General features: G+C 41.6%; 1 protein-coding gene across 10 annotated transcripts in view; it reads left to right on the plus strand.

The window, feature by feature from the left end:
- bcas3 (BCAS3 microtubule associated cell migration factor) overlaps positions 1-24,608 on the plus strand; it is a 286,604-nt gene that overhangs the window by 120,307 nt on the left and 141,689 nt on the right. Inside the window, exon 24 of one of the 10 annotated variants that reach the window (XM_029171347.3) lies at positions 468-5,133. The exons of the other annotated variants lie outside the window; for them this stretch is intronic. Within the exon in view, the coding sequence (XP_029027180.1) occupies positions 468-475 (8 nt within the window). The 3' untranslated portion in view covers positions 476-5,133. Of the gene's footprint in view, positions 1-467; positions 5,134-24,608 lie in introns of those variants that run through there. 10 annotated transcript variants of the gene reach the window in all.

Raw genomic sequence — 24,608 nt, forward strand, 5'->3', positions numbered from 1 at the left:
TGCTGTTACGCTACTTTATAACTAGTGATAGGAATAAAATCCCTAATCGCATTAACTGCATGAGTTTTCTGCGATTAATTGCAATCAATGCATTAGATGCGTGAGAGCAACAGTTGGTGCACGTTGTAACTCCTCTCCTTTTCATACAACTCATGCATTCCTCCTGGGATGGTGCGTCGTGAGGGAAGCTCACAAATGCTGTCATACGTTGCAACGTTTCTTAGACCAACATCTTCCAACACTAATCGGCCTGCAGTTTGTAGCTAACCACTTAGCTATGACATTCGTTAGCTTTCCTTGCTTTTGTTTATACTTCTCCCACACGCTACATCCAATGTAGTCTGCCGAAGTCTCCCTCTGTATTCCATTTAGGTAATACTTCAGACTCGAAGTACTGGAGTGATTGAGCTGATTTAGGATCATATGATAATGTTCACATAAGACACCTTTATTTTATTTGGTTCCAGTTAACTGAGCGCTGCAGCTTTCTTTGGCTTCGCCCCCAAAAGCTTTGATTGGTTGAGAAGCTTACCTCAGGCCAGTACTGATCAACAGCCCTCTCCTCTTGTGACCCTTCTGTCGTCCGTATGAGTATTCAGAGCCAGGGAGCAACGGACTTTCCAAATATTAATAATGAAAATATACTGTGTTAACACTCACTCAACACATTGTCGACGTTAATAAAGTCTTGTATTAACACGCATTTGACATGTTAGCTAACCCTAGTTTTAACTAGACAAAACCTGATCACATTGTTTAATACATTGGAGAATAAAGACAACTAGATAAAGCATGTGTTCTTGAAGAATTGCAGGAAATAGCTGAAACATGACAAGCATAGATGACTGTATCTCAAGAGAATCAGTAGTTGTCCAGTTGAAGCTGGAGTAGTTGATTTTCAAACGGAGGAAACTTTAAAAAGATTTGCTGAAATTAATAAACTGCCAAAAAAATGCCAAAAGTGTGTAAATGTTTGAACAGTTTAATGGAATATAGCTTAATGTATCCAAAAAGATCTGGATTGGGGCTTTTATTTTGAAAGGATTTGGAGTAGCTGTGTGTGCTTAATAGCTTAGCTATAGCTAGCTAGCTAGTAAACACACACAGCGCAAGTAGTCTCATTTTCTAGTCACATTTACACATTCAAAAACAAAACTGGTGCTAATAAAGCTGAAAAATTGAATTGGTGCTTTTTTTTAAAGGATTCAGAGGAAGTGTTTGATTAATTACTAGTGTAATGAACTAAAAAAAGGAATTTCTTGAGAAATTACGTGGGAGAGCTGATCTGCTGCCGCAACGATGACAAACGCTGATTAGGCTGCTGACAACACAAAGTTAACTGCGACAAACAATTAAAACGATAAAACGTTGACGAAGACGAAACAACCGTTCTTGTGTTTGTAGTGTTATATTTAAAGTTAGAATTAAAAAAAATTTATAACTTTGGTGAAAGTAATTTAGCATCTTGTTATTTATGGTTATAATGTGTTCTTGTTGTTTTGTGTGGTACACCATGAGTGAGGAGAGTGTACTGTATGTGAGTGGCCCTCAGCAAGCAGTGATATGTTGGGTGTGTGATCAATAAATGGGATTTGCTTTCTACTAAGGGAGCACACCAAGAGAGACCATGTTTCCATGTCTGTTTGCCTGCAAGATTAATCTGAGTTCCTGCAGCAATTGAGAAGTAGATGATTTCACCTATAGTTAACACAGAATTTAACTGACTTTTACTGTCATAACTTATCATTCAAAAGCAAAAATATCCCTATTAAAGCAAAAGATTTACATTAAGCCCTTTCAGAAAAAAAGCACATAATAAGTGTGTGTGTGTGGTTATTTGCTGAACTGTAAAATAGTCTCATTAAGGATTGGTAATTATTCAGTCAGAACCAGAAACTTAAAGCAAATGTATTGCAGTCGTGCTTTCATTTTGAAAGTATTGCGGAAATGTGTGGGGGTATTAACGTAACTGTCACTTAGTCTTTAAATAGTCATAATTACCCAGCCAAAAGCAGAAATATTGCTATCTAATCTAATTATTTGGCTTGGTGATTTTATTTTAAAAGAAATTAGAGGAAGTGTGTGCTTAATTACTACACAATCCAATAGTGCAGTGATCAACAATAATCAGTAATAAACATGGAACTGCTTTGTACACTGAGCATCAGGAGTTTGAACTGTCAGTCAAATCTGCAGCTGCTCCGTTGCCATGGAGACGAAAGTCGGGAAAATCAGGCTCACTCTGCTCTGTGAAAGCAGCAAACTTCAGTTTTAATGCTGATAAATAGGCTTATTCCAGCAAAACTATTATAGGTATGACAGAACTACAGTAACTTGACTTTATGAATTCCAAGGCTTCAATGAGCAACTGGTTTGAATTTTATGTGTAAGCACTCAAGATTGTGGTCACACTCACAATTTCAAAATGTGTCTGCTTTTGCGTTTTTCCCCAGACGTCTGGGGGGAATTGTCATTACAGTCTATGGGGGAAATTCAGGATCTCTGTGCTTTGAAGTCGATAGCGACTAAAGTATAGGTCTGACAGCTTAGCCAGACATCACATTAGAAAGAAGACAAGTATGACTACAAACACAAGTAAAAAATATGTTGATAGTGAAAATTGTGGCTGTAATGACAAGTTGAAAACAGAAGTTCTGTCTTAAAAAAACGTGCCCTCACACTCTAGCTCACGCAATACACACTAATGGTAACGCTGAAGAATCACTGAAAACCACACGATATTTAAACGCTCACAAGGTGAAAAGTATAGGAGATATAAGGACGCTGATTTACAAGGAGAAAGTTGCATGATGATAGACACTTTTGAAGTTTAAATGACGTTTCTACACCAAAGAATGACAATGACAGAAACCGATGAAAATAGCCAAGTTTACAAAAAGTTGAAGAATGATGATTCCATAAATGACTATTTAAAAAACGCTAAAAAAGTTGAATAAAGTTATAAGTTGAAAAGCTGAAATAGTTGCTGAAAAGTAATAGCCCCCATCTCCTAAAGATAACACCCTTTAGAAAGTTAAACGATGATCCTACGATGAAGCGTTGAGCCGATGAAAGTGACCGTATTTGGAGATGGTGTGTGCTGAATTGCTATGAAATAGTCTTATTACCTAGTCTTAGTTAAACTTTCAAAGGTGGAAATAGTGCTATGAAAGCTAAATATTTGGACTGGTGCTTTTTTTAAAAGGATTTTGAGGTGTGCGTATGCTTGGGACCTAAACTTTAAAATAGTCCTGTTAACTAAACACAATTACCTATTAAACAGCAAAAATAGTGCTATTAGGGCTAAATTTAGAGATTGGTACATTTATTATAACTTGGACGACCTGTATATGCTTAAACAAAAAGCTGAAGGTTGCAATAGTTGCAATAGTAGTCATAACAAACCAGTTGAAAGGAGAAATATTGCTATATTATATCTAATTAACTATTTGTAATTAATCAGTTGAAACATTACTGAAACGAGGTGATGAGTTGAATGTAGCTGATTCGATCTGCAAAATAATAGGGGCAAGCCAAGGACTACAGGATATACTGTAGCTGAAATAGGACATAGCTGAAGAGCTGTCTCCACATGGAGAGATATGTTTGTGTGTTTGTGTGTGTGTGTGTGTGTGTGTGTGTGTGTGTGTGTGTGTGTGTGTGTGTGTGTGTGTGTGTGTGTGTTTGTGTGTGTGTGTGTGTGTGTGTGTGTGTGTGTGTGAATATAAAATATTTATTGGTTTAAACAACGACTTGAGAGTTGCAACAGTCCCAAAAGGGTAAACCTATGCAAATGAGAACATTTTAATACAAAATCATGAATCAATAATTGCAATTTCAATTTTAACATATTGTAGTGGCCCACAGCGGTTAGTCCCGCCCTGAGCCACTAAGGCTTATGGGTAAAAGAACTGTTCTTGTATTTGTAGTGTTAAAGGTAAAGTTAGGATTAAACAAACTGTATAATTTTGGTGAAATTAATTTAGCCTTTTGTTCATGTGTGGTTGTAATGTGTTCTTGTTGTTTTGTGTGGTACACCCTGAGTCAGGAGAGTGTGTGTGGGAGTGACCATCAATGAGCAGTGATTTGTTGGGTGTGTGAAAAATAAACAGGATTTGCTTTCTACTAAAGGAGCACCCCAAGAGAAGCTATCTCTCTTGTCTGTTTACCTGCACAGACTAATCTTAAATCCTGCTGTTAACTGTAGTTAAGTACAGGAATTAACTGGACTGTCAGTTAATTGACCTAACTTAACTCTTGTTCCAGTCAGTCCAGAAGGACTGTTTCAGTACTAAATGTTGCTACAATGTTGAAAATGCAAATCTATGTGAATATTTTAACACAAAATCATGCATCAATCATTTTCTACTGTATAAGCAAAAGGACAAAGCTGAAGAGCATTCAGTGATTAAAAAACAATTTAAATAAAATTTTGATAATATTGGCATACTTTAAAATATTGTAATTAAACATAAAGATTAGTCTCTTATGTCAACATGAAGAGTCTAATGCAATAATTGTTCATTAATCAATGCAATGATTAACACCAGTTCCTGTTATGGTGCATCACCCACAATGCATTGTGCTATAAGTTTGCATATATTGTTGAATGCTGTAATGTAGAATTAATTCCTTAAAGACACCCCTCAAGTATATTAAAAACCAGGTAGTTTTAAAAAAGCTTAATGTCTACACCCGCTCTTATGGGGCATCAACAGTGCAATGAACTCATCAGTGATATGCATAGAGATGCTGTGGACACTGAGCATTAGGAGTTTGACTTGTAAGTCAAAGTGCTACTGAGCTCAATCCCTTATCTGCTGCAGCTGCATCATTGTCATGGTACCTCCACTGATCAGCACAAAAAGCAAAGGTTATCACAAAAATAACTTAACTTTATGAATCCCAAGGCTTCAATGAGCAACTGGTGTGAGTTTAAAGCTTGAGGAGTGAAAATTGTGGCCACAGTTGCAATTTAAAAATGCCTGCCTGAGTTAAAGAGAGAGGTTCTGTCTTAAAAAACGTTCCTTCACACTCTAGCTGTGACTTCACGCACTTTAGCTCACGCAATACACACTAATGTAAAAGCTGAGGATTGACCAAAAACCACTCAATATTCGATTGGGAACATATTTGTGTATATATATATATATATATATATATATATATATATATATATACAGTCGTAGCACTTCAAAGCGACCACCTTTTTTACCGCAGTACGTGCGCGTCACCAGGTGAAAGGGAAAATAACAAAATAAACGGAATATAAAAAGGAAACGCTTTTAAGCGTTTTCTGTTTATATTTTTAATGCACATTTATTAAAACTGTACTATCGTTTTTTCGTAATTTTTGGTGACGTTACAGTGCAAACCGTATGGGATTTTTTTTAAACAAATAAAAATAATGTTTGCCCTGTTCAAACCTGGGGAATAAAAACGATTCTGATTCTGAAAGCGGCTGATCACTTTCGTAGGAACACATTTCATATGGTAGAGGTGAAAGGGAGACTAACAACCCAACGCAGCCGAGGCTGTAGCAGCAGAGAAACGCAGATCTTTGTCCTGCGTGTTGATGCGCGTTCACCCAAACGTGATGGGTGTACAGTCATCTTTTCAGAAAATTTTTAGCATTTGCATGTTGTTGTAAATGAATAATGAAATCAACAAAATCTACGTTTAAAAAAACAGTGAAGACTTCCGTGTCTACATGAAAGCGGGCAGAACAACGTCCGTCTATGACTCACTGCCGAAAGCGGCTGGTGAACCTCTTGGTAACATGGCTATAGCTCTGCTAAATAATACAGGCAGCCAGCCCTATTAATCATTTGTTATTTTCTTGTATGCCAAAATATAAAAATGTTCAGTAATTACAACTTCTGCTTCCACCGGGATTCGAACCCAGGGTAAAAAATGGACACGTCAAGGCTGTTAACAATAAACAAACCATTACACCACGGAGGCGTTGTGACGTGGCTCTACATGGACCTATATAACATAAGTTTAAGACAGCCTCATAAAGGCCAGTGTGGGGGTTGATCGCCACCTATAGGCCAAATAGACGCAACACAGCTCCAACGCGCTGAAAACCCGGTGATACCACGCTGAAAATGCAAACAGATTGCCGTAAAGGCTGACACATTGAAGTGCTACGACTATATATATATATATATATATATATATATATATATATATATATATACACTCTATTCTCACCCTCCGCGGGTGGTCTCATCCACTTTCCAAGCTCGGGTCCTCTACCAGAGGCCAGGGAGCTTGAGGGTTCTGCGCAGTATCCTTGCTGTTCCTAGGACTGCACTTTTCTGGACTGAGATTTCGGATGTTTTTCCAGGGATCTGCCACTCCTCCAGTTTGGGGGTCACAGCCCCTAGTGCTCCGATCACCACAGGCACCACTGTGGCCTTCACCTTCCAAGCCTTCTCCAGTTCTTCTCTGAGCCCTTGGTATTTCTCTAGTTTCTCATGTTCCTTTTTCCTGATGTTGCCATCGCTTGGTATTGCCACATCCACCACTACGGCTTTCCTCTGCTCTTTGTCCACCACCACAATGTCTGGTTGGTTCGCCATTACCATTCTGTCTGTCTGTATCTGGAAGTCCCACAGGATCTTGGCTCGCTCGTTCTCTACCACCTTGGGAGGTGTTTCCCACTTTGACCTTGGGGTTTCCAGTCCATACTCCGCGCAGATGTTCCTGTATACTATGCCAGCCACTTGGTTATGGCGTTCCATGTATGCTTTGCCTGCCAGCATCTTACACCCTGCAGTTATGTGCTGGACCGTCTCTGGGGCCTCTTTGCACAGTCTACACCTTGGGTCTTGTCTGGTGTGGTAGATCTGGGCCTCTATGGCTCTGGTGCTCAGGGCCTGCTCCTGTGCAGCCAGGATGAGTGCCCTCTGTGCTGTCCTTCAGCCCAGCCCTTTCAAGCCATTGGTAGGATTTGTTGAGATCAGCCACTTCAGTTATGTTCCGGTGGTACATCCCGTGCAAGGGCTTGTCCTCCCATGATGGTCCCTCTTCCAGCATCTCATCCTCTGTTCTCCACTGCCTGAGACATTCACTCAGCACGTCATCTGTTGGGGCCTTATCCTTGATTGTACTTATGGATCTTGGATGTTTCATCCTGGATAGTGGCTCTCACGCTCACTAGTCCTCGGCCTCCTTCCTTGCGGCTAGCGTACAGTCTCAGGGTGCTGGATTTGGGGTGGAACCCTCCATGCATGGTGAGGAGCTTTCGTGTCTTAACATCTGTGGTCTGTATCTCTTCCTTTGGCCACCTTATTATACCCGCAGGGTATCTGATCACTGGCAGAGCGTAGCTGTTTATTGCCCGGGATTTGTTCTTGCCATTGAGCTGGCTTCTTAGGACTTGCCTTACTCGTTGGAGGTATTTGGCTGTTGCCGCATTCCTTGTTGCCTGTTCAAGGTTGCCGTTTGCCTGTGGTATTCCAAGGTACTTGTAATTGTCCTCAATGTCTGCTATTCTTCCTTCTGGGAGTGAGACCCCTTCTGTGTGGATTACCTTGCCTCTCTTTGTCACCATCCTCCCACATTTCTCGAGTCCGAATGACCTCCCGATGTCCGAGCTGTAGATCCTGGTGGTGTGGATCAGCGAGTCGATGTCTCGCTCACTCTTGGCATACAGCTTGATGTCATCCATGTAGAGGAGGTGACTTATGGTGGCCCCCGTTCCGGAGTCGGTTATCCATAGCCAGTCTTGTTTATTATTTGGCTGAGGGGGTTCAGACCTATGCAGAACAGCAGTGGGACAGTGCATCTCCTTGGTATATGCCACATTTGATGGATACTTGGGGCAAGTGGCTTCCCATTGGCTTCAAGGGTGGTTCTCCACAACCTCATTGAGTTTGCAATGAAGGCCCTTAGAGTTCTGTTGATGTTGTACAGCTCCAAGCATTCAGTGATCCATGTGTGTGGCATTGAAGTCATAGGCTTTCTTGTAGTCGATCCAGGCTGAGCACAGGTTGGTTGTGTCGCATTCTGCAGTCTTGGGCGACTGTTCTGTCTACCAGGAGTTGGTGTTTGGCTCCTCTGGTATCCTTACCAATGCCCTTCTGTGTTTCGCTCATGTATTGACCCATGTGCCCACTTATCTTAGCTGCGATGATGCCTGACATGAGCTTCCATGTTGTGGAGAGACAGGTTATTGGCCGGTAGTTGGATGGGACTGTACCCCTTTGAGGGATCCTTCATTATCAGGATCGTTCGCCCTTCGGTTAGCCATTCAGGGTGAGTCCATCCCTTAGCAGCTGGTTCATTTGTGCTGCCAGGCGCTCATGGATTGCAGTGAGCTTCTTTAGCCAGTAGGCGTGGATCATGTCAGGGCCAGGTGCTGTCCCAGTTTTTCATACCTGAGACCTATATGTTGGATGTCTGCCACTGTGATAGTCACTGGATTCTGTTCAGGGAGGTTGCTGTGGTCTTCCCTCAGATCCACCAGCCACTGTGCATCACTGTTGTGTGATGCCTCCCTTTCCCATATACCCTTCCAGTACTGTTCAGTTTCCAGCCTTGGTGGGTCTGCTCTGTTGTTATTACCCTGCCATTGAGAGTACACTTTCGCAGGTTGTGTTGCGAACAGCCGGTTTATTCGTCTGGCTTCGTTATCTCTGGTGTATCTCTTTAGGCGGCTGGCCAAGGCTTGTAGCCTTTGCTTGGCAGTTTCGAGTGCTTCAGGTATGGGCATCTGACTGTACCTCTTGGGCATCGGTCTTTTCATTGCACCTCTCTGGGCCTCTGTCATTTGGCTCACTTCTCTCCGAGCTGCCTTGATTTTTGCCTCCAACCTTCGTTTCCATGGTGGGTATTGTTTCTCATGGCTCCCATGGTTCCTCTTATAGCCAAGCACCTCTAGGATCACTGATGCTGAAGCGTATATCAGCTCATTGGTTTCTGTGATTGTTGTGGTAGGGATCGCTCTCAATGCTGCATTCACATCTTCCATGAGACTTTCTGATGGTACTTCACTTAGCCGTTGTAGTGGGGTTCGGGGTTGCCTGTTCAGTCTCGCCATGATCTTATCTTTCAGGTCAGTTGCTGCCTCGCTCAGCGTATCTGTGCTTACTGGGGCTTCGTACCCAATTTCCGGTTGGGGAGATGGTGAAATCTCCCCTCTGACCTGGCGTCCTGGCTCCCCCTTGCCGTAGCATTTGTAGCATTTGTGTTGTATCTCGTCAATCTCAAGTTGTGATAGCAGTTGCCGTTTGTGGATGTTGGAACACTGAGCTACTAGTTGCTTCGCCGTCAGCCTTGAATGTGGGTTTCTCCGTTCCCATTCACCGCACATTCTTTGCATGTAACCCCTCTGACTAGGGTTACTTGAGTAGTAGCATTCCAACAGAGCCTTGTTTTCGCATCTCAGCCATTTCTTTCTTGTTCCAGTAGCCCACTTCTCGCCAAGGTGCTCTGGTTCCCCAACACCTGACGCAGACCTTGTTAGACCGGGCGACGTCTGAGCCGGTATCTCATGTGGTTCATTGTCTCTCATGATATGAAGTAGGCGGTAGCTTGAAGGGTCTTGCCCAAGGACCCACACTGGATGGCTATTCGCCCTAACGGGGATTCGAACCGGGAACCCCCCGCATGCAAGTCCTGTGACTTTTACCGATTGAGCTATCCATATCTGTGGCTTTCTAAAGACTGTGATCCAAATGAAAGGCTGCTAAACGACATAGAAACAATGTCTTTATTCAAACACACTGTTAAAATATGACCTTTTGTCAATCTGTAATCCGGAGCAGTAACACGTCCCACAGTCGATGGTTCAGGTAAGTCCAGTCACTGCAGATTAGTCAAAGTGCAATGCCTTCTGGGTGTTGTAGGATATGACCATTTTCAGCCACAACACATATTACTGCCGCTTTTTCCTGTTTATTCTGGACATAGACCAATGTTTCAACTGTTGTTGTGGCTAGTAGGGCTGCAACAACGAATCATCATTTTACGACTCAGCGTGACGGCAAAATGACGCAACTGCTGGCGACCTATTTTCTTTATCTAAGCATTAAACATTAAACACTGCAGTGATATACGAGCAGTTAAGATGAAAACACAGTTTAACAAATGTACAGTAGCAACTCAAACAGACCATGTGTTCTTTAACTTTGCTCTAGTGCAAAGCTCTGCATGAAGCTCAATCTTAGAACCAGTCAGTACTATAAACGCACTCAGTCCAAGTGTATATATCACATAACAGTATAGCCGTAGACCAGATTTAATAGAATACATATCCTGTAGATGTTCTGTGAACCTGGTCAATGATGAGATTTTCTATGCCATTCACTCACACTAGCATAATCCCACACAAGGTTACACATAACAATAGTTTGATATCTGACATACACATCAATTGTTTAAATGTTTTTTCCCCTTCATGTTATGTCAACTGTGTTGTCTGTCTGAACAGCCCTGAAAAGTCAAACCATCCATTAGATTGCAGTGATTCCATTTCAAGTGATTTTGATAGTATATCTCCTTTAATCTTGTTGAGATGTGGGGCTAATCCAATCACACAGATGAGTGGATTTCCTCTTTAAAATATGACGTCTTACACTCAGATTCATGTGAATGGTAGTTGGGGTGAATGTGCAATATGTCTGGTATCTGCTGCCTGTGCAGGTGTGAAAACCATCACTCACTATGTGCAGAAATTAAAACTCTCCAAGCCGGTTGTGAGGACCTGTAAGAAGTGGACCTGTGAAGCTGTGGGGGAACTTCAGGAGTGTCTGGGGTGCACAAACTGGGATGTTTTCAGGTCTGCCACCAACAGCTTGGACCAGTACACAGACACTGTGACGTCCTACAGTACATCAACTTTTGTGAGGACAGCGTCATTCCAACACACACCAGGGTGAGCTACAACAATGAAAAACCCTGATTCACAGCTAAGCTCAGACAGCTGAGGTCAGAGAAAGAAGCTGGATTCAGAAGTAGGGACAGAGACAGATACAAAGAGGCCAAGCACAGATTTATCAAGGAGTTGAGAAAAGCTAAATCAGCCCATTGTGAGAGAATGGAACAGCAGTTCTCTGCCAACGACTCTGCTTCTGTCTGAAAGCGCTCAAGACAATCACCAACTACAAGCCCAGAACCACCCACTGTCTGAACGACCTGTGTCGAGCCAACGACCTGAATACATTTTACTGCCGCTTTGAGCAGGCAGCAGACATTCCTAACACCCCCCCTCCCCAGCAATTGACCAGCAACAACCCTTCCCTCCACAGCCCCACCTGATCCATCAACACACCTTCACACCTCAGCGTACCCCACACCCCTTTACATCAACGAGGAAGATGTAAACAAACTCTTTAAGCGACTGAACCCGGACTTTGCCCCCCCCACCCTGAAGCACTGTGCCAACCAGCTGTATCCAGTGTTCACAGACATTTTCAACACCTCACTGGACAGACCCGTGGCCCTGACCTCTGTGGTTATGAAATGCCTTGAGCGCCTCATCCTCTCCTACCTCAAAGACATCGCAGACCCCCTCCTGGACCCCCGGCAGTTTGCCTACAGAGCCAACAGATCTGTAGATGATGCTGTAAACATGGCGCTCAACTTCATCCTCCAGCATCTGGACTCTCCAGGATTCTACGCCAGGATCCTGTTTGTAGACTTCAGCTCTGCCTTCAGCACAATAGATCCATCACTGCTTCATGACAAACTCTCCCAGCTGAATGTACCTGACTCCACCTGCAGGTGGATCACAGACTTCCTCACAGACAGACAGCAGTAGGTGATGCTGGGGAAGCTTGTCTCGGATACCTGGACCACCAGCACCGGATCCCCCCAGGGCTACTTCCTGAGGCAGCTGAAGAAGTTTCACCTCCCTGTAAAGATGTTGGTAAACGTCTACACTGCCATCATTGAATCCATTGACGTCCTCTATCACAGTCTGGTTCGCTGCGGCTACGGCCAGCTCCCGTCTCTCCAGGAGCTGCACATCTCCTGGCCCCAAACTCGGTATTGTAGCTGACCCCTCTCATCCACGACATGAACACTTTCAGCCCCTTGCCTCTGGCAAGAGGCTCCAGTCCATCAGGACTAGGACCTCCGCCACAATAACAGCTTCTTCCCAACCCCAGTCAGTCTATTGAACAGTGCCCCAACTCCCCCCAGTTGACCCCCCCAACCAAAGGCTATCGCTGCCACTTACAGGTCCCACCATCCCAGACCACTTGCGCATCCACTTCACTCCACTGTATATAGTCTGTTGATAATTTCATTTTATTTATCCTTAATTGCACTATTCAAGTACTATTTGATGTTGTATGTTGTACTGTCACCGTGTCATGTTGTATGTTATACTGTTTGTACTTATTATATACTGACATACACCACCAGCCAACACCTGGTCAAATTCCTCGTTCTGTAAAGTGCGCTCTACAGGACCTGGCAATAAAGCTTTTCTGATTTCTGATACTGTTGACTATAGTTTGATAAAAGAGATAGCGGAGCAGCAGTGGTGTTTGTGGTATCGTCTTTGTCTTGTGTCAGACGTCGTTTGTCTGTCGTGCCCTCATACTGACACAGAGCCACTCAGGTATCGGCAAAACTATCACATGGAAGTGTGTCAGAAATAGTTCCACACATTTATTAAATGAAAACAATTTTATTTCAAGTGAGCATGTTTTTGGAATCTGTGTACGTTCATATATAAATGGACATTTTTAATTATTTCAGGAATAATGCAAAATGTCTTTGATTGTGATCAGCAAATAAAAATTAAATAGTGTTTTAAATCAATACTTCACTTAAAAGCAAGTTGTGCTATAAAAATGGTACATTTTATGAGCTAAAATGTGCAAAAACTTTTAACATTGATGGTCTTAGTCCAGAAAAAACAGGAAAAAGCAGCAGTTTTATTGTTGTTGCTGAAAATGGTCATATCCTACAACACCCGAATGCATTGCACTCTGACTGATCTCCTGACATGCAGGGATTGGACCTACCTGATCCACCAACTGCAGGGCATGTTAGTCATCTTTTTTTACAGATAACCTTTCGGACATTGCTTTACTTTTTTAACAAAAGGTTATATTTTAACAGTGTGTTTGAATAACGGCATAGTTTCTTTGTTGTTTAGCATGCTTTTATTTTGGACAGCAGTTGTTAGAAAGCCAGATTCTTCATTTAGCCAAAACCGTCTTCTTTTCTTCATCTACTGTTGGTGGGTGGCAAAACAAGACGGTTGTCCCTTTCATGAGTCTCTGTGACGATACGCGACTGGCTGATATTGCCTACAAAATGATGAAATGAACTAGAAAAAACATTTCCAAAACAAAATGCACAGTGAATGCTTCCATGCTGAATGTATTGCTGAATGTAGTTTAAACATTGAAAACAGCTAGAATTTAATACATACCTGAATATAAATAAATATTTGTTTTGCAAATATTATTGTAATATTTATTAATATATTTTATAAATTATTATAATACAATAGTTTCATGCAAAACATTTAAATTAATATTTTTACTGTTGCCTTAATCAGGACTCTAACCAGGTCGGAGTCAAACCTGTGCTGAGCCACAGTAACTGCTGCTGACAGCACTACCCTAAACAGCACTGTACATACTATTTATAGAAGTAAAAAAATCTTTATTGTTATTCAAAGATTTATATTATAGATGTACATTGGTGATATATTAAACGCATAACTAAATTTATGTGAAGGAAAAACATATATTTATATTGAGAGAAGTATGCATGAAGATGACACAGGAAGCAATCAAACCTGCCCAAGAGTAAAGGATTTATGCCATTCATTCACGGGATCAGAGTGAATGAAAACAAACCATAAGAGCTTTCTCTTAATAGGGAAGCAGTGTTGTAAAAACCTAAAGCTATTAACATTTTTTCACTTTTGAAAAGAACGACATTCAGACAACAGAAAATCAAACATGAAAATCTTCATATTTCGAAAAGTATAAAATATATGAAGAAAAATAACAGCACACCTCTCCTCAAGAAGCTGCATATTTAGATATTTGAACGGTCTCTGTAGCTCAAAGCATGCAGGAGGAGTTAGGTACCGACATAGAAAGGAAATATCAATGTTAACACTTAAAAAACCATTTCCAAAAGAAAATGCACAGTAAATGTTTCCAAGCTGAATATATTATTGAAGAACTGCTGAAGTAGCTCAAGCATTGAAAACAGCTAGAAGAGGCTGAGAAATTAAATGCATATGCATAATTTGAATGCAAAGCTCAATAAATCTAAATACCTGTTTTGCATATATTCTTAATACTTTTATGCAAGAGACATTTAATTATACGTTACTATGGCTGCCATAATCAGGACCTAACCACAGTCTTCAGCGTCAGAATCAAACAGTTACAGGAAATGCTAAGCCACAGCAATTGCTGAGAGCACTACTCGAAGCAGCGCTATACACACTATCTTAGGAAAAACCTTAATTGCACTCTAAATTTGCATATGATGTTGAATGCTGTAATGTTGAATTTATTATTAATATTAGAAAATCTTAAACATTTGAAATAGTTAAAAGTGATGAATACATCTAAAGTATAGCTGAACAGTTTGATCCAAAAAAAAAAACTAAGCTGAACAACTTAAGCACAAAGCTTATAAGCAAAATATATATTCTCATGTAACAATGTGAAAAAGCGAATATCAAAAGTTGCCACCTACAAATGTGGACTTAGCTGAAAGTGGTCGATACAAAAGGGAACACCTGTATATATTTACTGTATACAAGTACAATGGCAAAGTTAAAGAGACCTTTCTGGATTAGAATGTAATTTGTGCAATTATTTAATAGTATTAAAATAATCAACATACGAGTAACTAAACAAAAAGCTGAATGTTTCAATGTTTTCAACGGCATCTATAGCTCAAAGCGTGTAGGACTAGTTAGGTGCCAAAAGCGTATGGAAGAAAAATAATAAACTATAAAGATTAGAAAAACAATACAGTGAATGCTGGAAGCAGTATTGTGACTGTACTGTGACTAGACTGCTGAAGAATTGCTGAAAGTAGCTTAAGCATTGAAAACAGCTGGAAGTTGCTGAGGAATTGAATGCATACCTGAATATATCAAAATATCTGTTTTGCATATATTCTTAATACTTTCATGCAAAACACATAACTTCTCAATTTTACCATCCATCCATTCATTTTCATCTGTCTATCCGGGGCTGGGTCGCAGGGGTTGCAGTCTGAGCAGAGAGTTCCAGACTTCCCTCTCCTTGGACACTTCCTCTAGCTCTTCTGGTGGGAACCCAAGGTGTTCATTTCGGCCGCTTGTATCCATGATCTTGCCCTTTCGGTCATGACCCAAAGCTCATGACTATAGTTGAGGGTAGGAACGTAGATTGACCAGTAAATTAAGAGCTTTGCTTTTCGGCTCAGCTCCCTCTTCACCACCAGTACACCGTCCGCATTACTGCATCCGCTGCACCAATCTGTCTGTCAATCTCGCGCTCCTTCCTTCCCTCACTCGTGAACAACTTAGGGCAGGAAGTCTCCTTCAACCTGGAGAGAGCAAACCACCTTTTTACGGTCAGGAGCCATGGCCTCAGATTTTGGAGGAACTGATTCTCATCCCAGCCGCTTCACACTCAGCTGCCAACTGCACCAGCGCACGCTGGAGGTCCTGGCCCGATGAAGCCAACAGGACAACATCATCTGAAAAAAGCAGGGATGCTATCCTGTGATCCCCAAACCAGACCCCCTCAGGCCCCTGTCCATAAAAATAATGAACAGAACCGGTGACAGAGGGCAGCCCTGCCGAAGTCCAACATGCACTGGGAACAGGTCCGATTTACTGCTGGCAATGCGAACCAAGCACCAGAAACTACCTCTGTGACCTCAACCTGGGTGATGGAAAAGTCCACCTCCTAGTCCCCTGCCTCTGCTTCCTCAGCAGAAGGTGTGTCGAAGGGGTTGAGGAGATCCTCAAAGTACTCCTTCCACCGTCCAATAACATCCCCAGTTGAGGTCAACAGCTCCCCACCTCCACTGAAAGCAGAGTTGGTGAAGGACTGCTTCCCCCTCCTGAGGCGTCGAACGGTTTGCCAGAATCTCTTTGAGGCCGAGCAATAGTCCTTCTCCATGGCCTCCCCGAACTCCAGGCCCGAGTTTTTGCCTTCGCAACGGCACGGGCCGCAGCACGCTTGGTCCACTCAGACTCTTCGTCTCCAACCTTCAGCGGGTATGTCGCTGACTAAAAATTTCTAATCCTGCAGCGGGCTGAAAAAAATGAGGACGGTAGTCTCATTTTAACCACCAGACGGCTCAGCGTTGATTGGACGCCTTCAACGAACTACAGTGTAACTGAGGTCAGACTGTTCAATTCTACCGGTAACACACATATATTACACCAAACCTATTTTACTATTAAGTTTTTACTATTAAGTATCTGTTGTCTGCTCAAATGTGGGAAGTATGAAGGGCAACAACTTGCTATCAAATAAATATCTACCTCCAGTAGTTCAGTGCTTAAGCTGTGTGGCTATTGTCTTGGTTTAGTTGGCGTTAGTTCGAATCCTTGTTATTGCTTTAACTATGCAATGTTTTTCTGAACAACATAGTTGATGGCTTAGTTATTTTCTTTTCACTGCAAAGTTATAATCGTTCTGTCTGTAGTTTAAGACCTGTGCCACAGCAGCAAAACTATCTTGTTTTCATTCTCACAGCCACTTATTTAGGTTTTAAACTTCCACAACTTCTTAATGAATGTTTTCCAGTATTCGTAGATTTTACATAATTTACTGTAATAATCATAAGAATTCGTTTTACAGCAGTTGTCGATCGTAACTTTGACAGGACGCCAGAACTCAGTAAATCTACAGCGACGCATTACAGCAACATGTTTGTTCGTATGCGTTTACTCTGTGTCTGCATAATTGCTGTTTGACTTGTTTTGACTGCGCGTGTCATTGTAACTGAGTGGCTGAAATCACTTTATCGGCCCGTGTACGTTTCAACATTTTGGATTCCGAATCGTCCATCCAGCCACTTTCACCGGCGTTTTCGTTTCTCTTGCGATGAGCGGCAAACAGATTTTAATCAAAGCACCGCCTTACAAACCAATAAACCAGGCAAAAATATTTGTTTTTTACAAAAAACACAGAATTGGATATAAGATCTTTTTTTGTTTAGAGACAAACGGAAAACAAAAAAAGTCTTTCTCTCGTTACCTCTGGTTATAATTTGGTGGAGACATCAAACTCTTAAAATTTACACAAACCTTAATGGCTTATAGTTTGCATACACAACCAATCATTGACTCTGAATAAAACGCAAGACACCGGATGATACATGGCGCGTTTCGGAGTCATGTGTCCAGACAGAGAGTGACCAATACACAAATGTATGCATGTGCAAATGCAGGCTACGAGAGAAAAAGGGGAGTGGCTGAGATCACTTATTCGGCCAGTGTACGTTTCAACACTTCTCACTTTCTCATTCGCACATCCATCCACCTTGACCGTTCTCGTTTTTCTTGGTATGGCCGCCTTACAGTACAAACCAATAAACCAAGCAAATTTTTTTTAACAAAAACACACAGAATTGGATTTATAACTGTTTTTTTCGTTTAGAGAAAAACGGAAAACAAAAAGAGTCGTTCTCGCATTAGCCCTGCTTTTAATTTTTAACCAAAGCTTATCCGTGGATGGGTCGTGGGGCAGCAGTCTGAGCAGAGAGCTCCAGACTGCCTCTTGAATGAAACACGAGATCGAATCATATGTGACTCATCTCGTACTCAGACTTAGATCTGAGTTCAACCAAGCTTTCGTTTGTCTCATGGTTGCTCACAGTCGCAAAGGCAAACTTTACATCCCTTTCCCTCCAGCGTAGAGGCGCATAGACATGCTAATGTCTTGCTACTACTCGATCAGCAGGTGAGAAATACTTCAGCTCCAGGAGCTCCATGGGAGATTGGGCTGCATTGGATGGCGTCATCAGCTGCAGGTCTAAGACTCATTAATGCAGCAATTAGTTTGTTCAACATACTTTTATTCTTGCGGAGTAAACATATGTATTTCTCGTAGCTTTTTGGTATAATTTATTTGTAGCACTTCGGCATTCGTTTAAAATATGCAGTGCATTTTAAATTGAAATTACTATTATTATTTATTACCTTTATTGTAAACACAGTATTAATTGTACAGTTTTGACTGGTGATGATTTGCGCTTCTTCCGTAAGAATCATGGCTAATCAGGGAAGAACCTGCAGTTAATAGGTGTTATTCAAGAACGGTTTGGTAAAGATTCAGTGTGTTTTTCAACTGAACTGTCAACCAAGGTAAGTGCATTATGAAATGAATGCGCCTGTCACCGGGGAAGACATCAACTCTATGCAGTTGCTCCCCAGTTCACACACTTTAGTTGTGTGAACTGGGGAGCAACTGAATAGAGTTGATGTCTTACCCTCAACTATGGTCATGAGCTTTGGGTCATGACCGAAAGGGCAAGATCATGAATACAAGCGGCCGAAATGAGCTTCCTCCACATGCTGTCTAGGCGCTCCCTTAGAGATAAGGTGAGGAGCTCTGTCACCCGGAAGGAGCTCGGTGTAGAGTCGCTGCTCCAAGAGAGGAGCCAGTTGAGGAAGCTCGGGCATTTGGTTCGGATGCCTCCTGGACGCCTTCCTGGGGAGGTGTTCCGGGCATGTCCCACCGGTAGGAGGCCCCGAGGAAGACCCAGGACACGCTGGAGAGACTATATCTCTCGGGTGGCCTGGGAACACCTTGGTATATATATACGCACACATATGTGTGTGTGTGTGTGTGTGTGTGTGTGTGTGTGTGTGTGTGTGTGTGTGTGTGTGTGTGTGTGTGTGTGTGTGTGTGTGTGTTGTGATGGGCTGTTGTGGACACTGAGCATTAGGAGTTTGACTTCTCAGTCAAACTGTTACCGAGCTCAACCACTGATCTACTGCAGCTTCACTATTGTCATGGAGAGTGTTCTCCAAAGACAGGAACCTCCACAGATCAACTCAATAGTTGCAGTGAAGCTGGTGAATCTGACCCTGAAGCTGAAGAGGAGGCTGTCAAAGTCACCACATTTCGGCTGATGCAAGATGTGTGTCATTTTTAATGTCACATTTACTTCAATTTATTTGATTTATGTTATTTGCAAAGTGACTAGTGGTTGCTAATTTTTATGCTAAATGGTTTAAATCTTTACAACATGACTTACCTGGAAAGCGCTCACTAATAGAAAACACTACTTTAGCTTACATTATACAAATAAATAAAAGTTTGAGAGCATAGCTGAAATATTATAAATACATTTTACATTTACACATTTCAATTTTTATTCAATTTTATTTAAAAAAAAGCAACCACTGCATGACCTACCTGGGAACAAAAAGCATTGGTTCATATTTATTTATTTATATATTGACCTGACTTAATTATGTTTTTTGATTATTCTTGATAAATCTGACAGTAATATGTCTCTGTATCTGAAGTTGTTACAGGTATCTAGTCTACAGAGGCTTCTCTAATGTAACAACACCAGACAAAAAAATTAATCAAACAAGAGGACAGGACTGCCTGTCCTAAAACAACAGATAAACAGTTGTTACAATTCAAATATAAAATCTAAACAGTATATACCAATTAAAATCCTCTATTGCCTATCTTACTGTTGGTACATACAAACGTACATACCTTCACTCCTGAGCTGGGCAGCAGATGTCCGTGTACCAACAGTCTGCAGTGCCTCCTTGCATGTGGGCAACTGGGATTTGCCCTCCTACAGTATAGAAAAGACAATGTAACATTTACTGTAAATTGTATTGGCTATGGTACAAGCTATAGGTTACTGACCAGATAAGCAGCAGTTATTGTAGAGATGTGACTAATTAGCAACTAAGCTTGCAACACCACACAGTAATCATTCCAACTAATCATGTTAGAATTTGATAGAACAATGACATAATCCCAAATCACAAGTTGATTTAGGCTGTGACACAGGACGGGGTAATAATAGACATAACCGCATTCATCTGCAGTTTCTTATTGTAGCGATCAACCAGCTGTAGCTCTAAAGTGCAAAGGCCTAATGGCATGCACATTTGAAGGGGACAGAGGCTCGATCGGTCGATTGGCTGTAGCCATTAGCATAGATAGCTACTAACTTGCCTCACACATAGGTTACTACATTTTAAACAGAAAAACTAACATTTAAAAACATTATAAATATCAAGCATGTACTTACTTCAGTGAGTGGATGACGGACTGTAGGAATAGATCCTTTTTTTCCAACAGGAGCCGTGAGACAAATCCAGCATTGTACGCACCCTTTATACCCGTTTATAGTAAAAGTGACCCACAAAGGCCTCCTTTGTTGATCCCTTGGTAAAGTGAATAGACTTTGGTGTCTGTTAAAACACCCAAGAACCGAACTATTTCTATGGGAGGACTTGCGCCTTCCATTGGATGAGAAAATTCACATTTTCAAAATGTGAAAAAAGGAGCAAATGCATTTCTGCCCTGCTCAGTGTGTGTATATGTGACACATAGAGTCATATGAACGCTCCAAAATGTCTAAAAAGTGGATTTTGCATGATATGACCCCTTTAAGGGTAAAGTAACTGTTCTTGTCTTTGTAGTGTTATAGTTAAAGTTAGGATTTAAGTAATGTAATAACTTTGGTGAAATTAATTTACCCTTTTGTTCATGTATGTTTGTAATGTGTTCTTGTTGTTTTATGTATTGCACCCTGAGGGAGTAGAATGTGCGTGCGAGTTACCCTCAGAGCAGAGTGATGCATTGGATGTGTGAAAATAAATGGGGTTTGTACTCTGCTAAGGGAGCACCCAAAAAGAGACAATCTCTTCCTGTTTCTGATCTACTGCAGCTGCGCTATTGTCATAGAGACGGTGCTCCAAAGGCAGGAACCTCCACAGGTCAACTCAGTAGTTGCAGTCAAGCTGATTTGCACCCCTGCTTGACAGGTTTTTTACAGCAAAACCATAAGGGTTATCATATAAATAACTTCATTTTATGAATCCAAAGGCTTCAGTGTGAAACTGGTGTGAGTTTTATGTTTGAGGAGTGCAAATTGTGGCCACAGTCGCGATTTAAAAATGCCAGTGCTCTGCGACTCTCGCCAGAAGTCAGCAAAACATTTCCATTGAAGTCTATGGGATGATTTCTAGAACTTTCTGCACTTTGAGGCAGCTACAGACTAAAGTATAGCGCTGAGGGCTTAACCAAACACATAATTAGAAAGAAGACAAGTATGACTACGACTTTGTGAAAATAATATGTTCATGGAGTGAAAACTGTGGCTGTAGTGATGAGTTAAGGAGAAAAATTCTGTCTTTAAAAAATACATGCTCTCACACTGTAGCTGTGACATCACGCACTCTAGCTCAAGCAATACACTGAAACTATTAAATAGTTGAAATTCTTAGCAGCACTGGGACATTCAGTTCAGAAACTGAAAGACTCTGCAGGCGCTTTTTCGGCTTTAGCAGACTCATCCTCCTTGGCATAATTCGTGTACTCTTGCTGATACAATTAACCATGAATATCAGACGGTGCAGAATGGGCTTTATTCTATATAATCTACAGAAGGGCTTTAGGCCATTTGTGCTCTAAGTGTAAAAAAAGCAAAAAGAAAAGCACTTGAGCCACAGCAGGCAGGCTCCGCCTCAATTTTAGCCTGACTCCACCCCCTTCAGCCTGACTGTTGCTAGTACAGAGAAATCCAGGAAGCACTAGTTGTAGTCTGTAAACCCACGGAAATTAATATGCCAAGATGCCTTGGTGGACTTATATAGAAGAATAAATTATAATGTCTCTGAATACAGAGAAAATAGGCAAGAATCTGTGTCCCTTCATTCTTCAATTCATAATTCTTATTTACAGATTTATTCAAACACGTTGTTAAAAGGCCATGGTAGCTTTCAAATTTAGCATTTTGCTTTATATATATTCAAGTCATACATTTACTAGTTATCTTGGAAATTTTTCAACCATCATTGTCTGCTTGTAACGAACAATTGCACCTTGTGTCTAACTCCATCGGTCCTTCTGTGTCAGCCGTGTGTCGTATCGTATCTGTGGGGCTCGTGTCTGCAGCCAATGTCCTTGGTGTGTTCACTAACTGGTTTAACACAGAGAGATGGGAGGATGGAGCCAGGCTGGGATTGAGGCGATGCTTATCTGTGTGTGTGAGTGTTGTGTCCTGCTGCTGCCATGGCGCCGCCTCTTATCAAGCACACATCACTGTTGTCTCACCCTCTGAAGAACAAACCTGTGTATGGCAGGAACTGACTGATAGGAGCATTGAATCCTCACCAGAACTTCTGGATCAAAGATTTAGGCATTTAAGACATCTGGTTTACATCTTAAATAATAAATACTGTAAATGAACTAATAACATGTTTGGTTACTCTGCCATTAGATTAATTTGTGAAAATTCAACAACTGTATGAGATACAATACTGCTTACTGTGCGTTATTGATAATCTCTTATACATATTCAATCTTATGCTGTACATAAAGTGGCCTGGTAGCTCAGAAGGTAGAACATTGTCCCGGGAAGCAGAAGGTGCATGGCAGCCCACTGCTCCCCAATGGATGGGTTAAATGCAGAGGACCAATTATGTTGTGGCATTGTAATAAACACAATGTTAAGTAAAAATAAAGGCTGCCTTCCTCTTCTTGGTGTTAATAAAATATTCAAAACACGGTTACAGATTATGATACAGTCCAACTGTTGAAGTGCAAATTGACTTTTAGTAAAAATCACAAATGTTTGCTCTCACCACAAATTCTATCACTATTTATTACATCATCCACTAGTTTTGTCAAAAGCACATTGAAAAGTTGCCATATGGGTGTGAATATGGTCCATCCATTTGTTCTTCAATCCAGTCCAGTTAATTTTAATCTATGTAGCACCAGCTAAAAACAGGTTCTATCAATGCTCTTTGTAAAGTTTAAGGCCTTACAGAAAACAAAGCTATATGACTAAACTATATAGCATTATATAGAAAAACTGTCAGACCTAGTGTTCGCTAGAGCAAACACTAGGCAACAGTGTGGGGCAAAGAGGCCTACGCTGCTACTGAGTCTCTCTCCTCACACATACCCCGGGCCAGCAGCCCCAGCTGCAGTCAGCAGAGAGGAAAGGCTAGTGGACGTGTGCCGCTGGACTCATAACTGGACATTCATAAATAAATGTATAAGTGTGTACTGTATTTTCACCTCTGTGTTTCACATTGTTTGGAACACCAAGGTACTAATTTTTCCAGTTACTTTCCAGTCTTAGAATGAGCATGCAAGTCCTCCGGCCTAGCGTGGCCATAAAGCCACAATACTCCATCCAGTGACTCACTTACAGTCAGTCAGTCTCTCCAGTGTCTGCTTCCATCTTATCTCAGCCCATACACTGCTTATCTGTGCTCTCCCCGAGGTGATGGGACGCCGTCTGCAGGGACACACATACACACACGTTTGTTGTGCAGTGCTCCAGTTGTTACTGTCTCTGTGAGGGGACAAAGGAGCCCCAAACCAGCACCACTGTCTCCATATATGAGATCAATGTGTGGCTCTTATCAATATCCTCTATCTGCGTCCCAAGCCTGCTGTGGGGCATATGAGTGTGCTTCAGTTTCAGATAGACTATACAGTGGCAGTTTGTGGCCAGGATGGACATGAAGGAGACAGACTAGAAAGGAAGATAACACCCAGAGAGAGAGAGAGAGAGAGTGTGTGTATGTGATAAATTACTGTTTTGACTTTACAGAGAGTGAGTCACTCATAAAAGAAAAAAATGACTCGGTGTCTACCATTTTGTTGTTTTGTTGCCATCTTTAGTGTGTGTATGAAACTCTGTCTCTGCCTGTTTGTCTCCGTTTGGATGAATGTGCCTGTGTGTATGTGATTTATCTGTGGCAGTAAATCTTGATGTTGTGTGAGCTGACTTATCACTTAGACACTTTAGGAGCGGTTTGGGTGGCTGCGTTTCTACTTGACCTGTACGCATTCATCCTGCCAGAAGTGTAACTTTCAGTGTCAGTCTATTTGCAGCATCTAAGCTAGGACCTAATCAGTGTGAGATCAGCAGCTATCACCCATTAGTCACATCCAGCCCATTATCACAGCCCTGTGTGTGTGTGTGTGTGTGTGTGTGTGTGTGTGTGTGTGTGTGTGTGTGTGTGTGTGTGGGAAAAAACATCTCTGATTCCAGATACATGGTGGAGTGTGGAGTCATCATATGACTTCATGTTTTGTTTTCAGTGTCTGTCTGGTAATTAGGTAATTACTGCGGTTTGTTACACCTGTTCTGTTAATATTTAAGTGTGCCCACCTCATGTGCTTTGTTATTGTGTTCCTGTGCGTTAAACCCTGTCTCATGTGTATGTGTTCAGGTTAGTCTGTTTGGTATGTACTGTAAAGCCATTAACCCCAGTAACATAAATATGCCTATCATCAAATTAAACAGCAGAGTGGGCTACAACACTATATAGGTGTCGTTCATGTCCATCAAACACAGATGAAAATATGATATAATAAACCGTTACCATGTAGTTAGCATTATAGCATGACCTAGACGCTAGTATGACGCATTTATAGCTC

The sequence above is a fragment of the Betta splendens genome, chromosome 13 (assembly GCF_900634795.4).
Source record: "Betta splendens chromosome 13, fBetSpl5.4, whole genome shotgun sequence".
Lineage (NCBI taxonomy): Eukaryota > Metazoa > Chordata > Actinopteri > Anabantiformes > Osphronemidae > Betta > Betta splendens.